Genomic DNA, 18,018 nt, shown 5'->3' with positions numbered 1-18,018 from the left:
AGCTATCTTTCTAAAATACAAATCTGTGATCTGCATTTTACATGTTATGCTTTGCAGCAGGCACATAAACACTCTAGCCTTCATTCTAACCCTGGAGGTCCATAGACTGCTAGGGCTGTGGTGGAGATCTCACCGCCGGGGACAGGCGGTGCAGACCACCATATTAAGATTGCGGGGTTTGACCGCCGCGTCCCCATCCGTCTCGCCTCTTTACCATTGCCCGCCAGGCTGGAGCCCGGCGGGAGTCGAATAACCGCTGAGGTTATTCCAACTAGGGACACCGGCAGCATTTTTCTGGCGGACTCACTGCCACGAAAATGCTGGCTGACAGGTATCCCGATGACAGGAACTTGCGTTCCTGTCGCTGGGATACCCCCAAACACCCCCGCACACACAAGCATTCACACACACAATCACACACAGACACACCTCCACTCACACAAGCACTCACAACATTCATCCTCACAGAAATGCATACATACCCATACACATCACACACGCACACATACACTCTCCACCCCCACCCACTCCCTTCATCTACATACATACATACATAACCCCCACACCCTCTTCACACAGCCACCCCCACCCCCATTTGTACCTCACTGCACGCTCACACTCTCACACACACCACATACACATACAAAAATACATGCTCCTGAATGCATGCACTCACACCACCCATACCCCTTACTCATTCACCCATGCACACACCCCCACCACTCGTCTACATGCATACACTACACACATCCATCACCACATTTATGCACAGACACACATGCATGCACTCACAATCACTCCCTCTATCTCCCCCCATATTCATGATGCATACAAATACTCGCACACACACCCATTCACACACCCCCACCGTAGGAAAGTACCCTCTTTTTGCCATGCTTACGCCCATTTTCTGCCTGATGTCAGTGTGTTTTACTGCATTCACTGGGATCCTGCTAACCATGCTTTCACCCAAAACTTGGCATACTGGTGCCCTTATAAGTCCCCAGTATATGGTACCTAGGTACCCAGGGCATTGGGGTTCCAGGGGATCCCTATGGGCTGCAGCAAATCTTTTGCGCCCCCCTAGTGAGCCCATGCAAAGGGTTCTGTAGGACTGCCATTGCAGCCTGTGTGAAAAGGTGCATGCACCCTTTCACTGCCATTTACACTGCACAAGATCACTTATAAGTCATCCATATAGCAGGCCCTCCAGCCCTGAGGGCAGGGTGCAGAGTACCTCTGTGTGAGGGCACCCCTGAACAAGCAGAGGTGCTCCCACGACCTCCAGGACAATTTTCCCAGACTTCGTGATTGCGGGGACGGCATTTTACACTTGTACTGAGCATAGGTCACTACCTATGTCCAGCTACATAATGGTAACTCCGAATATAGGCATGTTTGGTATCAAACCTGTTGGAATCATACCCCATGCTTTTGCAAGCATTGGTTGTATGATTCCATGCACTCAGGGGACTCCTTGGAGGGCCGCCAGTATTGTCATTACAGCCTTCTGAGGTTTTACATGCAGCCCCAGCTGCTGCCACCTCTCAGGCAGGTTTCTGCCCTCCTGCTGTTTGAGCAGCTCAAGCCCAGGAAGGCAGAACAAAGGATTTTGTTTGGGAGAGGAGTGTTACGCCCTCTCCCTTTGGAAAAAGGTGTTACAGGCTTGGGAGGGGTAGCCTCCCCAAGCGACTGGAAATGCTTTGAAGGGCACATTTGATGGCCTCCTTGCATAATCTAGTCTACCCCAGTTCAGGGACCCCCTTTCCCTGCTCTGGCGCAAAACTGGACAAAGGAAAGGGGGAGTGACACTCCCTCACCATCACCACCCCAGGGGTGCTGCTCAGAGCTCCTCAGAGGGTCCCTGGGTTTTGCCATCTTGGATTCCAAGTTGTCAGGGAACTCTGGGAGCATCTGAGTGTTCAGTGCCAGCAGGTGGTGTCAGAGCCCTCCCTTGATAGGTACTTGCCCATGTAGCTGACCAATCCCCCTTTCAGGGATATATAGGGTCTCTCTCTTGGGTGGTTCTTTAGAATTGGATTGCAAGACTCCAGCAGGAATCCTCTGCATCCTTTGCTTCAACTTCTTACAGAACAAAACTGCATCTGGACCCTCCAGGAACTCTACAAACTGCAGCAAAGAAGCAAAGACGACTTTGGCAACATTGTATCTTCAGCTCTTACCAGCAATTGCAAATGTTTCCCAGTCGTTCATCCTCAGAGGACAGCCTATTCTCAGCCTGCACCAGAACTTTTCATCCTTGGCATGGTTTACCTTAACTTTTTGCCTCTGTTTCCCAGGTTGTTGATGTGTGCTCAACTCTGTTTTTGCTGTTTTTGTTACTCTGGGCACTTTGCCACTGCTATCCAGTGCTTAAGTGCAAATGCTCCTGTATAAAATGTGTATGTAATTGGCTTTCCATGATCAGCATATTTGATTTACTGGTAAGTCCCTAGTACAGTGCAATAGAGGTGCCCATGGCCTGTAAATCAAAGGCTGCTAGTGGGTCTGCAGCACTGGTTGTTCCACCCACATTAGTAGCTCTGTAAACATGGCTCTGACCTGCCACTGCAGTGTCTGTGTGTGCAGTTTTAAACTGCCAATTCGACTTGGCAAGTGTACCCACTTGTCAGACCTAAACATTCCCTTTTCTTACATGTAAGACACCCCAAAGGTAGGCCCTAGGTAGCCCCATGGGCAGGGTGCAGTGGATGTTTAAGGTAAGACATATATCCATGTGTTTTATATGTCCTAACAGTGAAAGACTGCCAAATTCAGTTTTTACTGTTGCAAGGCCTATCTCTCTCATAGGTTAACATGGGGGCTACCTTTAAAAATGATTAAAGGGTAGATTCCCTTTGGGACCAGATAGACATGTGGAGTTTGGGGTCTCTGAGCTTACAATTTTAAAATACATCTTTTAGTAAAGTTGGTTTTAAGACTGCGTGTTTGAAAATGCCACTTTTAGAAAGTGGGCATTTTCTTGCTTTAACCATTTCTGTGACTCTGCCTGTTTGTGGATTCGCTGTCTGGGACAGTTTGACAGTTGGGGTATTTGCACCTCTCACTAGACAGTGGAGTTTAGTCTGCATTTCCTGATGAGCCAAATGTGCTAGCAGGGAGGGGGGAGTGGTCACTCACACCTGAAAGGGCTGTGCCTACCCTTACACAATGCAGTCTCCAACACCCTGGTGTGTGTCTGGGACCTGGCCTGGGCAAGGCAGAATTTCACAGGCAAGAGAGAGTTTTCTTTGGAGTACGCCTTCTTCAAAGGGCAAAATGGGTATAAGAAGGGCACCCGAAACCACAAAATTTAGATCACTTCAGGACATCAAGAGGAACATCTGCCTGGAGAAGAGCTGAAGAGCTGAGGAGAAGTGCTGCCCTGCCTGAGACTGTGCTTTTTGGAGCTATCCTGCAGTTGCTGCTTCTGTCTGTGCAAGAGGACAAAGTCTGGACTTTGTGTGCCTTCCTGCTTGTGGAGTAATCTCCAAGGGCTTGTCCTGTGCTTGCCTCTTGTTGAAGTATCAGGGCCATAAAAGACTTCTCCTGCCAGCACCTGGACTCTCTGCTAGGACTCCTGCCCTGCCAAGTGGTGCCCTATCCAGTTCCTGGGGCCTTGGAAGGTGAAGCTGGCAGACCAAGAATGAAAATTCACGCACAGACCGCTGTGCAGGGAGAAATTAGACGCACCTTCCAAGACGCGGGTGAAAAATGACACACCGCCGGCTTCGTGGCAGAAATTGACTCTCCACCGGCATCGCGGCTAGAAAATTGACACAAAGAGCTGGAAGAATGAAGCTCACACACGTTGACGGAGGCTGTTAATGTTGCAACTCACATTGCGCAGTTTCGCTGAGACCGTGCAGCAGGATTTTCGACGTAGACCTTGCTGGGTGAAGAAAAACGACGGAATGCCTGCCCGGACCACAGTGCTGCCTGGATTGACGCATCGGTCCCCTGCAGGGAAGAAAAATGACACACGCCGACCAGAGAAGGAGAAACGACGCACACTCTCGCTTGCGGGTGAGAAATCGGTGCACCGCTTATCTTTTTCGACGCACACTCGCCTGTGCGTGTTATTTTGACGCTACCCAGGTACTCTTCAACTCTAACAGTGTTTTTCCTGTTTTCTCAAGGATTTAAGACCCTTCTTGCTTTTTAATTAACAACTTGACTTGTGTACGTTGGATTTTTGTCATTTTGGTCTTGTTTTGTTTAGATAAATATTTTCTATTTTTCTAAACCTGTGTTGTGTCACTTCTCAGTGTTGTCATTAAGTTACTTTGTGTGTTGGTACAAATACTTTACACCTAGCACTCTGAAGTTAAGCCCGCCTGCTCGGACCAAGCTACCAAGGGGGTGAGCGGAGGTGAGCTGAGGGTGATTCTCCTTTACCCTGACTGGAGTGAGGGTCCTTGCTTGGACAGGGAGTAACCTGACTGCCAACCAAAGACCCCATTTCTAACAAGAAGAATAAAGGAATCTCTCTTGGAGTGAAGAAGTCACTCCCATGCTTCAGCAGGCACCTCTCTGCACGACAACCGGTGGCGTGGGTCCCCCTCCTGACAAAGTGCGTGGATCCAGCAACACAGGTGGTGGACTGAAGTGGTCCCAATGGTACTGACGTCCCTCTGTCTAACTTTTGTGGAGGTTGCCTCCCCACGCAAGACAGTACCCATATGCACTGCATGTTTTGCAGTTGCCAAGGATTGTTGGCATCCTTCCACAAACTTCTTCATGCACGTTGCAGCTCCGGCCCCCAGCACTCTATCCTGCGTTGCACAGCTTCCTGTGTGGTTCTACGGCTGTGTGGGACCCTTTGCTGTTGTACTGTGTGGGCCTCCTTTTGCACCTTCTTTGTCCCCATGCTGTAGGATTCCTGTGCATGCTGCCTGGTATGAGCTGCTGAGTGCCCCCTCTGATCCCCCCTCATGGGTAGAGTCCACCAGGTGTCTCCTGGTCCCGGGCAGCACCATTTTCTGCTAACCAAGAGCTTTGCATGTGCCAAGGTTTGTTTTCAGAATCCAGTGATGCAAACCAGACTGCAATCATCCATCCAGCATGGGACATCATCTGCACAAACCAGGAACCTGCATCCGTCTTCTTGAGTGCAGTATTGACTGTTGTTCGTCACCGGTGGTTCTTCTTTTGCACCTTCATCTGGGTTAGCAGGGGCTCCTGTTATCCCTGGACTCTTCTGTGCTTCTTAGACTTGGTCCCTTTCTTTCACAGGTCTTCAGGTCCAAGAATCTACTGTTGGTGTCTTGGAGTCTCTTCTGCTTCTTGCATAATCTTCTTTCTCCTGCTTTCCTGGGTTCTGGGATGGGTACTATTACTTACCTTTGGTGTTTTCTAATAGTCCCAGTGCCCCTCTACACACTACACTTGCCTAGGTGGGAAACCAACATTCCCATTCCACTTTCTTATTATATGGTTTGTGTTCCCCCTATGCCTATTTCTGACTATTGTGATTTTCACTATTTTCACAGTTTTTACAGCTATTTCTGCGTACCAATGTATATAATTTGTGTATTACACCTCCTAAGGGAGTATAGTGTCTGTGTTCGTTTTGGCATTTGTGTCACCAAAATAAAGTACCTTTATTTTTGTAAAACTGAGTATTTTCTTTCAAGTTTGTGAGTACGGTGTGACTACAGTGGTATGGCATGAGCTTTGCATGTCTCCTAGTGAGGGATTGGCTGCTCATCCACACTACCCCTAGAGAGCATGGCTTCTAAACACTGTCCACATTTCACTAATAAGGGCTAACTCGACCTGTATAAGTTGCAAGTACCTTAGGTACCCACTACAAAGCAAGCCAGGCTCCTACACCCACCTCCTACCCCTTGCGGACAACCCTTACCCTGTCCGACGAGATGCTCCTCTTTGAGGGGACAGGACCTGGCGCTCCCACCACCAGCATTGCCACACCAGACAAAGACCACCACACAGAATTACTGGTCGTAATTCTCTGTGCCATCTTTTCTGGCGTGGCGGTGCCGGCAGTGGAACCTCCTAAGCGCCGGAGACCGCCATAGTGAATACCGCCAGATATCCGACAGACGGCGGAGCGGATATTCGGTGGCAGTCATGATACAGCTGTCGGAAGAACATCAGAACTGGCTGTCTTCCAGCGGCCGCGGCTGTGACGGTCTTCGGAAAATACCTCTGCAGTCATAATGAGGGCCATAGTGATGTTTTATGAAGAGTCAAAACTGTTACTAGACAAAACACAGATCTTCGTTAGACCTGGGCAAAATTTTAAGTACGCTGGAGTAACTGGCATAATTTTGGTAATTTTGAGACAACATGTAGCAAAGTTACCAAGATTACACCATCACTCTACATCATTTAATTTTGGAGGATTTTAATGTAAGGTGTTCAGTTCAGGTAAGTTTTTAACACAAGTGGCATTTCTGGTAGATGTGTTACCCATGAAACTAAAAATTTTCACATAAATGCAGTGTTTTGAACTTGAGTGGCAGTTCTTTTAATGCAGGTGTTTAACAAACATCACAGGTAGATTTGTTTACCCAAGTTGACCATTTGAGTAATATTAAAATGCAAAACTTCATATCCAAACATGAGTGGCAGTGGTTTGAATGTGAGCAACTGGAAATCAACTGGAAATTATATTTTCTGGTTGAATTTTTCTATCCAAATTGACCATTCGGTTAACTTTTTCAGAGTGAGATGCAGTTTGTATAATTATACATAATTTCTTTTATTTTTTCAATAATTTCATTGAATTATAGTACCCAAAATTATGGAGGCTAGGCCCACCCCAAATCTCCCCACCAAGTACAATAACCAGAGGCACTGGATCTCTACTTTATGAAAGGATGGGTTGGAAATGATCCTTTGCATGTATCGTACATTCATTCAAGTCCTATCCAACCTGAGTTAGGTGAATTCCTGTCCCAGTACAGTAAAAGAAGATCTCTGTATCAATTAGAGATCCTCTCCTACCAAGGTAGATCACTCTAGTGGCCATGCCCCCTTAAGAGCAAAGGTACATGAGCAAATGCACACATCTTTAGGTGCATACATCTAAACATGCCCCCACATTTGTCTCATACACAATTTGCAGTTTTTATCTTGAAGGTATGAAAATGCAAATATAATTGCATACATGTTTGAAAATAAGATTCTGTGATGGATTAAATAAAATCAAGATCATTCATTTTTGCATGGAAACACAAACATGACATCGATTTTCTCTACAGTATATTGTGTTCTAGGTAAGCTCCCTTTCTTCCTCTTTTTCAGTTCAGCGCATATGTCCTCTATTTTGTTATAACAGGATTAGCACTTTCAAAGGTTTTCATCAGATCTCACTATTGCATATTTAGCTTTTACTGTGCAAAGGTGGTTTATGAAACTTGCTATTTTTTATTGTTTTCTGGTTTCCTTTAATTATGCCCCTATTCTCTAAATCCCATGTGTTTAATCTCTACTCAGAGGGTGCTGTACTATTTAAAAATGGATTCTTCTCTGATTGTCATATGTTAGTCCTCATGTTCTAGTTGTGGTTGTCTTAGGTAAATAATCCTGCGAGTTTTGCCAGATCATTTACAGTCTCTGAGCTCTTACATTTTCTGAGGTCAGAAAAGGGTGCATGTAGCAGATGCTTTTATATTCTGTGGCACAGATGACTGAATTCCCTTTCAGTCAATTATAACAGATAACTCTGAGCCTGGAAAAAAGATATAGCAAATTAATTACACCAAGGCAAGAATGATGGCAACAGATGGCAACAATAGTGGTTAATCCACACATCACTCAGATGTCAGGTCGGGTTGCTATGTGCTGGGGAGGTGCAGTGCTGTAATAAGTTGCTGTCAGATAGGAATGGCTTTGGAGGGATCTGGCGGTATAGGGGTTATTCATCCTTTTCTCTGTGGAAAAGAAAATCTCCTTAGAAAATCTGTTCACAATACAAGATTATTTTCTTTATACTATAATCAAGGAAATACTATGTGAAGCTCTTTTAATAACATGGTGCAGCATAAGATATGTAGCCTCAAAGGGGCTGAGTTTTTAGCCTTGGGTAGAAAAATTTGAATTTATTTAATTTGACCCACCTGTACCAAACCTTTCCATTCTGTTGAGGTAGAGGATGTTGTATCACAGTGGTACAATAAATCAAACAATGATATTGTGGAGGGGCTGAACCAGGTTTCTGTAAGTGCAATAGTGTCAAAGGCATACTCTTAGATGAGAGCGGATATTGAGGAGGCATGGGCGGATATTGAGGAGGCATGGGAGACCACAGACTTATAGTTTAGGCAGGTTTGATGTGAATATGCATAGATGCTGGGACATTTGAGTTGGGTAGAGATGATTATTCATGGTGCAGTTTAGGAAAATTAATTGCAGTTATACTTCTACATAGTGTGGGACTAGGATGATATCTAAAATATGAAAGCTATAGTATTTGGGTGCTTCAAGTGCATTAGGGCAATGCTTTGGAGCTGGTATGACTGGTGAGTTGGGTTAGGGGGAGGAAAGGTGGGAGATAAGAGAGCAGTTACAAAGTGAAGAATGTCCATAGGAAAGAGAGATGGAGAGAGTTATCTGAACTGATTGTATTACCTCATGCAAATTTAAATGATCAAACAGCAGCTTGATGCCATAAATTTCAATATGGAGAGATACTTTTTTGGTCAATAGGAGGGCACTGTAATCAAGTAATAAAAGGTGTATCCTTTCCTCTTCTTCCCCAGAAGACATTTAGGGCCTGGGCTAGAATTAGGTAGATGTGAGATATTCCCTTAAAAGTGGTGATTTTCTCATCTGCCCTATTTAAAGTGTATTGATTTATATTCACTCATAATAAGGCAGCCAGGATATCCACAGCTTTTTTGCAGACGTCTAGCATCTATTGACCTCTAAATAACACCCATAGTCCAGATTTGTATTGGAGTAAAACAATGAATACTCACAAACCTGTCAATTTGTGAGTTGTCTATGGATTTTGTATGACTACCTCCCCCAAGCACCCATTTTCCTACCACTTTTTCCACAGTTATGAATGCCACGTATCTGCTACACTGATTAGTTGTCTGCTGTTTAAATACTAATCACGATTGTAAATACTTCTAATTTAAATCTAAGAATTGAGCGGTGTGTTGAAGCCACATTTGGGGTCTTTTACAGCCTCTCACATCCTACATGAAGGATTTAGTCAGTAAACACCAGTACCTGTACTGATAGACCAGTAGAATCTGTGTGCGGGGCTGCATGCCTCTCTGCCTCAAGATGGAGCTTTGCTGTGACCAGTTGGTAGAGTGGTCAAATATGAGGAGGAGGCACTTAGTTTGGCCTCATGGTGAATAAAATGTTGCCATGGTTCAGAATAATTGGACTGGGTGGGTTTTCATACATTTATTTTAATTAATTTTTGTGTTTATCAAGTGCAATCAAAAACCAAAGAATGTAATGATCTACCATACCACAGGAATATTTCAGAGAAATGTTAAGGCCTACACCACTCTACTTCATTTTATGATAGTGATGGTGAATTTTTTTGGGTCCTGCTATCATTTGTATTAAGAACAAAAACAGCAGAAATCTTACCCTGGAGGGCAAACACAACCACTTGAGCAAGGAGGTGGTGGAACACATGTGAAGTTCATTGCAAGGTTTGCACAGGTGATTTCACAGTTTACACCTGCAGACGGTAAGCCAGGTACAGGATATCTGCAATCGTAGTGTATTTTTCCTTCTGCACATGTCTGACCTGTAATGTAATAATTGATTAAATTAAACTTGAATCAAAATCAATGAGGATCAATGAAAAATAAAAATTTACACAGGATGATGATTATTACTGCTCAAGAACAAACGAAGATCCCACTCTCTTCACTAGGCATTCTATATAAGCTGTACAGGAAGCCTGAAAGGCAATCCTTACCCCATACTTGCAATAAAGCTTTGTGTTTGTTTTTTTTCTTTTGAAAATATTTTGCCTCTTTCACAGTGGTTTTCAATTTTAGAATTTTAGAATAGTTATGTCAAACCTCATCAACATCCTTCCATACTTTGATCAAAGTTAAAAATGCTAATATTTAATCAGAATCTCATATATTACTAAGAGTAACCCCTTAAGGTATGTAAGAACGTTGCCAGGATTGTGCTTGGCAGTAAACCCATCAGCAAATCAAAGGAGTTCTGTATAATACATACTAGATTAGAAGCTTGGACTTCATTCCAGAGTACAAGCAATTTTATATCTTACCAAATTGAATTAGGGGAGGATGAGCAATGGTACTGCTGGTCTTGCCTTATAGTGGTGATAAATGCTGCTACGTTCATGTGTAGAAGACAAGTAACCCAACCGTGTGTGTCTTGGTTGAAATGTGGCCACAGTACTTGTGCATAAATGAGTTGCAGAAGCAGAATTTATAGTTCTACAAGTATATTGTTTATTACTACCACACTTTCCCTATCAAGTCTAAAGGTAGGCTTTCAATGCTTAGTCCATGTGTGTGAAAGATGATGCTAGTTTGTGCAAGCACACCATGGTTGCTGTGCACCAAACTACCACTAAGGGAGTGCTTTGAAAGATAAAACATTGAGTCAATCATATCTTAAATTATTTTGAATGCGTTCCTAAGTCTGAATATTGACGTAGTAACATTTTGTGACTGTAATATTAATTCAGATAATTGTTTTAGTAAATGAATCTTGCTGAGGATGTCTTAATTTTACCAAACCTTAAATAAGATATCCTCACATATTATGTTCTACCAATATATTTTTATACATAAATTATTCAAATACTTAGAAGAGGTGTTTTATTTATTCCAATGGCTGCCTAGAATGCTGACATTGGACATTTACGCTATCCCACCATTTATGTTGTCTAAAAAGATGCATACTCTTATAGCAGCAATTGTGAAGTAATGAGTTTCTGTATTGTATCTTTTCCTTGCAATATAGCCACAAATAGTTATTGCAGGAGTGGCATGGGATTTATAATATCTTGCAAATATAGCTCCTCCCTGATCACAAATCTTTAAGTTTCGTTTAAGGTTCTGGAATTTTCATAATTAACAGTATTGAAATTTGAAGTTAATGTAATGTTTATAGGCTTTATTCAGAGTTTGGTGCAGAGGGACATCAGCCAAAACGTGGCTGTCCTTTCTGTAATATTTAGAAATGCCACTGATATCAAGGTATTCTTACCACTGAAAATGGGAATTTACTAGTTTTGGTGGATATCCACCTTTGCCTAAATCTGACTAAGACTCTATGCCTTTGGACTGCAGCTGTAGCACAAGTGAAAATCTTACCTAGTCTCAGTTGTTTTAGACAATTAATATGAACAATAATAATAGAACCCTAATACCTATTCTTGCACTGTTTAAATTGGAGAACTCATTTCTACTTTGTATTAAATATGTGATTTGCCTCTACAATAAATCCAGTACTATGGACTTAATTTAGGGTTTGATTGATGGACTAGTGTCTTTCAGGATGGTGAAGGACATTACTCAGTGCCATCATGGCAGTTCTTTTCACAGTACTAAAAGTTTGGTAGACGGCCACCATTGTTTTATTATAGCCTTTTTTAAAATCTTTTTGACATATTTTTTGTTTTTCAGAAACAAACTTTCAAAGCAGGAGTTTGTTTCTGAAAAATAAAAACAAATGACACTCTAACTACCTAGGGGGCTTCTCCCAGGATGCAAGGTCATTATTGCTTTCCTGTCCCTCACCACCAAGTATTTCATGGTGGCAAACTGAAAAAAAAAGACAGGGCAGTGAATGTAATGTCCTTCCTCCAATCCTTCAAGGTTGGGCTGTCAGAGGAAGTATTTGATTAACGGAGCCAACTGGGGCTCTTTGGACGGAGTATTTAAGGTCAGCATCTGTATATGAGGTGCTTTTTGTTATGGGGTGAATTGTAGATTTATGCAATATATTTATCATTTATCTCCAACTTCTATCAGATTTTCTGGGGAGCTCTCAAAGGAGCTTTCCTGGTTACCACTCCTTACAAGCAGATGAAGCTTGATTATACGAATTCTTCATTGATAGTAAGGAATGTCTTGAACATCAGGGAAGGAAAGCTGCAGGACCAGCAATAACACATTGTTTCAATTTCAGCCACTCATTCAGTAGACAATCAATCCTCCTCAGGACAAAGGTAAACGAGTAGGACTAGCTTTGAATCATTCATCATGTAAGCTTTATTTCGGCAACAAGTACCATAAAAGCAATACAAATACAACGTAAAACCAAAACCACAGCACATATAAAATTAAAATAATAAATAATTAGTTAAAAATGGTGGGATCTTCAAACTAAGACTGTTTCATAATAACAAAATCCAGGGAATGAGGATCACACACTAAAGGTCTCTATCGTTATCCTTATAATTTTGGTAAGCTATACTAAATGATTGACCAGAATTAGAATCCCAGACAGACAACACAAAATCAGACTAAAATTAATACATCTAAAATTCTCGAAACCTATGAGTCTCCTCCAACATTTAGTAAGATAAAACATACATTCAAAATCTAAAATTTAAAATAGTGGACGATTGACACCATTCAATATAATATTTAGAATAGTGGGCGGTCGAGAACACATTTGCCACCCTTAGGCACATATTGTATCAATTTATAAAACCTGCTTTATACCGCCAGATAGCTGCTTAGCACTTTGCCACAGCACACGCCACCAGCCCATGGGTATTTGTACTACAAATCCTAAGGGCCGAGTGACGGTCCGTGATGCCCATAATCTTGCAAAGGGGTCTTATCCAACGAGCCCTTTGCTTGTTAAAAGCTGGACAGTGGAATAAAAGATGACTAATAGTTTCCCTGGTATTACATCCCATCGGGCAAGAGTTTGACAAACTAATAGGTTGCTTCCATATCTAGCGGTAAGGTTGCGCACTGATCCAAATCTAAGTCTTAGATAAAGTGCGTGCGCCACTGGGTGTGTGATAGTGTCCAGAAAGTGCTCAAACTCGCAATGACACTTAAAAAATAAAAAGATGTCTGTCATACTACCCACTAATCAAATGTAACAATGGGCCTGGGACTCCAATTTTTGCAAGAATCTCCCTCAACTTGGGGCAGGAGACCAGGTCAAAAGCAGATCTAAGATCAACAAAGGCAACAAAGAGCCTGCCACCATCCACATCCGCCACTTTCCATTTTATTGTGAGAAAGCGAAAGACCTGATCCATTGTGGCTGTCCCTTGCCTAAAACCTGCCTGAAGATGGCTCAAAGACCCATTTTCTCTAATCCAGGATCTAAGTCTTCCCAACACCTGAAAAGAAAACATTTTTGGGAGATTATCTAAAAGGCTAATCGGTCTATAGTTTCCCAGGGCCGATTTGTCCCCCTTTTTAGAAATGGGGACAATTATTGCACCCTTCCATAAATGAGGAAAGATTTTACTCTCCAAGATAGCATTAGAACTTTGTTAATATAAGGACCCCATGATGTCAGATCAGACTTATACAAATCAGAAGGAATCCCGTCTACCCCAGGACCCTTTCCTACTTTTTGGGCTCCTCCTCTGCACCCACTAAAGAGTCAAAGTCCTGGCTATAGAGATTAGCAAATAGGTGACCCAAGTATTTGGGGGAATATGGAAATCAGGCCTGGGGCTCAAAATTCTTCCTTCATTTGAAACCAGGGTCCAAAAACACCTTGTATTTGAATCCCTGTCCACTTCCAACAATTCTTGCCATACCTCCTCTGCCCACTGCGCCTCACTAAGCCTGATTGCATCCGCATAATCGTGCCTTGCCATTGCTACAGCAGGTCTATCCCGTTGTTTTAGTGCTTCCAGTAGGCCACTTTTGGCATTCCTGCAAGCATTGTTAAACCATGGATTTGATTTAGCTTATCTGGGCCTCCCCCTTCCCCTGTTTCCTGTAGGAAAAATAGCCTTCAGGGAAGCAAAAAACTCGATGTGTTTAGCTATGGTCTGATCGGAAGAATAGGTATTGGGAAGTGCATATCTCGAAACCAGATCGGACATTTGGGCTACCAAGACACCTTTGTTCATGAAAGTCTCCCATCTTAATGTATGCTGGTTACTGGCCACCTCCAGGGCAGGCGTGTCTCTCTCGACTTGCTTTATTGGATCGGTCTCAGCAAACCACCTATCCCACTCCAAAAAAAGGGGGAAATGATCACAGTAGCAATGGTCTCCCACTTTGATATTCTTGATTTCATGCCATATCCTGATATCGATAAGGAAATAGTCAATCAAGCTACTGTAAGACCCTCTAGAAAAAGTAGAGCATGCTGGAATGTCCAAGGGGAAACACCCGTTACCAGGCCATAGGCCATAAAGCAGCATTAGCTTGATAACCTGCTGCACCCTCGGATTAGATTTAAACTGGTTTCTCAACGTATAAAAGGATGGGATTGCCCATATTTTGTCCTCATTCTGGGCTAGCTCTGCAAAAATAGAATTGGACTCTAGTAAAGCATTAAAATAACATAATGTGAAGGAGGTAATTCACCCACGAGAGTGTTAAGCAAGGATATAGTTTCTGTACTTTTACTGGGAGGACCTGGCCTATTGTAAAGATTTATACACAAAAGTAGAGGACCCAATTTTGGTTTGATTGAAACCGCCAGAATGTCAGGTGAATTCACAGTGATTTCCTTCACTTCCCTTACCCTGGAAATCTTTATCCATGTGATAAGACCCCCTCCAGCCCTCCCTGCAGAAGAGGGGATGGCCTCTTTGCAAAATGATACAAACCCTTGCCTATACATGTTTGTGGTGGCCCATGTCTCCTGGAAGAGACACATACTACAGAAATCAATAAGAGAACCCCAATCTGGATCATCAATCTTGTTTCGTAAAACAGCTATGTTCCAAGAAATTACAGTGGAATGGAGGGGCCTAGGTCTGAGATGAATATCACTAGAAGCCCCCTAGCAGGACACTAAAGGAGAGGATAGTAAGCCATCTTGTATACTTGAGTTCTTTCCCAGAGGGCCACCCCTCTGGTATGACTCCTGGAGACCATCCTCCTTATTCTTTAATGAATATCCACCCTCATACAATAAAACAGCATTTTGCTGTGCTAGTTCTTCTTTTAGTCAATTAGATTCCAATGTATTTGAGCTTAACCTTTTGGTTGGAATTTTAATCTGGTTGGGCCAGGTCTCACAGACCCTCCGAGGAATAGCCGAAGAAGGGGCCATTGGGATAGAAAAAGGTAAATCAAAGGATCCCGTATTTGCCACCCCATTTCCCGGGGTGGCCACAGGTACCTCATCAGAGAAATCCCCAGATGGACGATGTTGTTGAAGAATGATATTCGATTTGTTCCGTAGTGGGTTTCGTGCCTCTATGGATAACAGGCCATTGACCAAGTCAGGTGTTACTAATACTAGCTCAACTGTGTCCACATGGGATGTCTTGCTTCAATGGCGCTTTGCAAAAATAACATCAGAATGAATAATAGAAGCACACTCCCTAACGTGTCTAATCCAATGAATAGCCTTGTTCATGAACGAGATGCTGTTTTCATTCAAGTTTGATACTAATTTCGGAACATTGCACATATATATGGAATAACCTCATTTGTGGGTAACGTTTTTCCCTGTACGTTGCCTAATGGGAATATTCCATAGATCTCCAGTATGGGAGCTAAACTGTGGGAAACGGTTACTACAGGTAAGTGCTCTAGAAATTCCCATAGCTTTGAATCAAAACTAGCTTACCTCTTTGGATATGACGATCACACATCACTACTACTTCCACTAACTCTGTGCTGTTCCTTCCTTTTACCACCTTGACAACTGCTTACTGTAGTGAGGAGAGACACCAATGCCATGCTCCACTAACAAACCTAATTCTACCTAGACATTACATGTCAAATCTTTATAAGAGCTATAAATATAAAACAACAATGTAGACCTGCGAGAAGCCTTAGTAATCCTTTGTTCCAATCCTGAAATTACTATCTTGACTTCCCACTAATGTCTGGATCACGGCCACAACCTCAGCTACAACTAGATAATCTGGTAGATCCCATGATAAATACACCCAACATTAAACACATGCAGTGGAGTTTCATAAACTGAACAAACATAATCTCCACATCCACCAAACATTCTGCAGCACAAATTGATGTATAAACTTTGCTAGTCTCTCAACTATTGAGTCAGCCTATCCTACCATAGCTATCACCTCCCCTCTACCAATATCTGAAAATATATTTGTAACTGTATGCACTGTACCTTAAAGTACCATATCAGAAAACACCCAAAGTTTGATGGCTACACCAAATAAATATGTCTATTTGTTCATTCTTTCATTCAATCACTCCACAAATGTAGATGCATCTGCTATGGGAAGTAAGTGCACTGGCTACAATACATGAAATCAACTCTAAATCTACTCTACTAATGTCTTGCCCTCTATGGCCCTAACAAACTGAAACAAGATACTGAAGGAAGGCTGTGAGAGCTAGCCACTTTTGTGTGGTCACCCCACGTTTGTTTGGACTGATGCTGCTGGGTTTTTTCACTCTGCACACTTGAGCACCACTATCTAGGTCAGGAACCAGGGTGCAGTTAGTCCATATGTCAAAATTTGTTCATGGAACATCCGTGGTATTCAAACGCTTTTACATGATCAAGAAGTACAATCCTTTTTCCAGGAATACGATATTATCCTACTCCAAGAAACCTGCAGCACAGAGCTGATTTCAGTGTCCGGATACGACGCCTCATACATTCCTGCAAGGTCCAATACCAAATACGGCCATGCAAAGGGAGGCTTGGCGACCCTGATTTCCATGTCCCTTATACACCACAAAACCTCAATCGATATAGAGTCAAACTGGATCCAGGCAACTAAGATCACATTAGCAGACCACAGTGCTGCCAACTAGATCTAATCCTCATAAATGTGTACATTCACCTGAAAAAAGTTCTTAATGGGGGGAAATAGGAAACTCTGGGTGAATTCATCAAAGCCATATTGAGACAATACCAGAAGTCCACACTCATCCTTACTGGCGATTTCAATCATAATCTATTGCCCCCAAAAGGAGGAAAAGCAAAGAACATCGGCTACAGAAACTAAGTCTATCCTTACTATATCGAAACAGCAAAAAGGACTTTCCGGCCTCTATTACCTTTGTAAGTGGGAAAAAAAGTTCAACCATTGATTACACCTTCATAAATTCCTCTGCTAGGGCCCTGGTAAGGAATTTTCAAATTAAGTGCAGAGCTGAGAGCGATCACTTTCCACAAACATTGGAACTAGAATATAAACCTGAGTTGCTACAGCCCTCGAATGATTTAATAAGTCCTCCAGAGTTGTTTAATCATAAAAGATGGAAATGGCGTGAGAAAGGGATATCATCAGTGATCGATGAGGTGTACCAGACGGCTGGCACCCTGGGAGAAAGAAAAACTCTTGCGGATATGCAACAAAAGGAGCCGACCCTCAACGTGGATTGGAACAAAGACTGTGCCGTGCTATATTGCAGCTTGTTGGTAAAATTCCTGGCCTCCTCTAACTCAACCCTCCAGGGATCATCCTATGTACCCAACAGGGACCGTATTAGTCAACCGTGGTTCAACAAAGCTTTGCGCAACCAGAAATTACAAATTGCGCGTCAAACCAGGAAAACTGTAAAAGCGTTCCAACAGGAAGAAGGCAAAGAAAATCACATTTAATGGACATTGAAAAAAAAGTTTCGTCTTGAGTGTTGGTCCACAAAAAAAAGCTATCAGGAATATGCATGGTCCAAATTATTATGGGCAAGCCGAATGTCAAACAGCAAGCACTTTTGGGGGTTAGTGAGTGATCTGGCAGTGGGGAAAAGCAGGCACCACAATTGTGGGATAACTCAAGCAGCCTGGGTGAGCTGTGTCAGTAGTCTGTATGGGCTGACAACCAAGCCGTCAAAAGGCAGAGCCAGGCTTCTTCCCATAGTGATGGGGTCCGAACCATCGACAAGTAATAATCAATTGCTAAATCTCCAAGCCAAGGGTAGGACCTTAGAT

General features: G+C 42.8%; 1 protein-coding gene across 1 annotated transcript in view; it reads right to left on the bottom strand.

Moving 5' to 3' along the window:
* The window catches only part of OTOGL (otogelin like), a 1,080,166-nt gene that overhangs the window by 601,782 nt on the left and 460,366 nt on the right, over positions 1 to 18,018 (bottom strand). The window contains exon 21 of the mRNA XM_069227564.1: positions 9,583 to 9,745. Within this exon, the coding sequence (XP_069083665.1) occupies positions 9,583 to 9,745 (163 nt within the window). The remainder of the gene's footprint in view (positions 1 to 9,582; positions 9,746 to 18,018) is intronic.

The sequence above is a fragment of the Pleurodeles waltl genome, chromosome 4_1 (assembly GCF_031143425.1).
Source record: "Pleurodeles waltl isolate 20211129_DDA chromosome 4_1, aPleWal1.hap1.20221129, whole genome shotgun sequence".
Classification (NCBI taxonomy): domain Eukaryota; kingdom Metazoa; phylum Chordata; class Amphibia; order Caudata; family Salamandridae; genus Pleurodeles; species Pleurodeles waltl.
The sequence above is the reverse complement of the archived record's forward strand: the minus strand, read 5'-3'. Positions and strand labels throughout refer to the sequence as shown.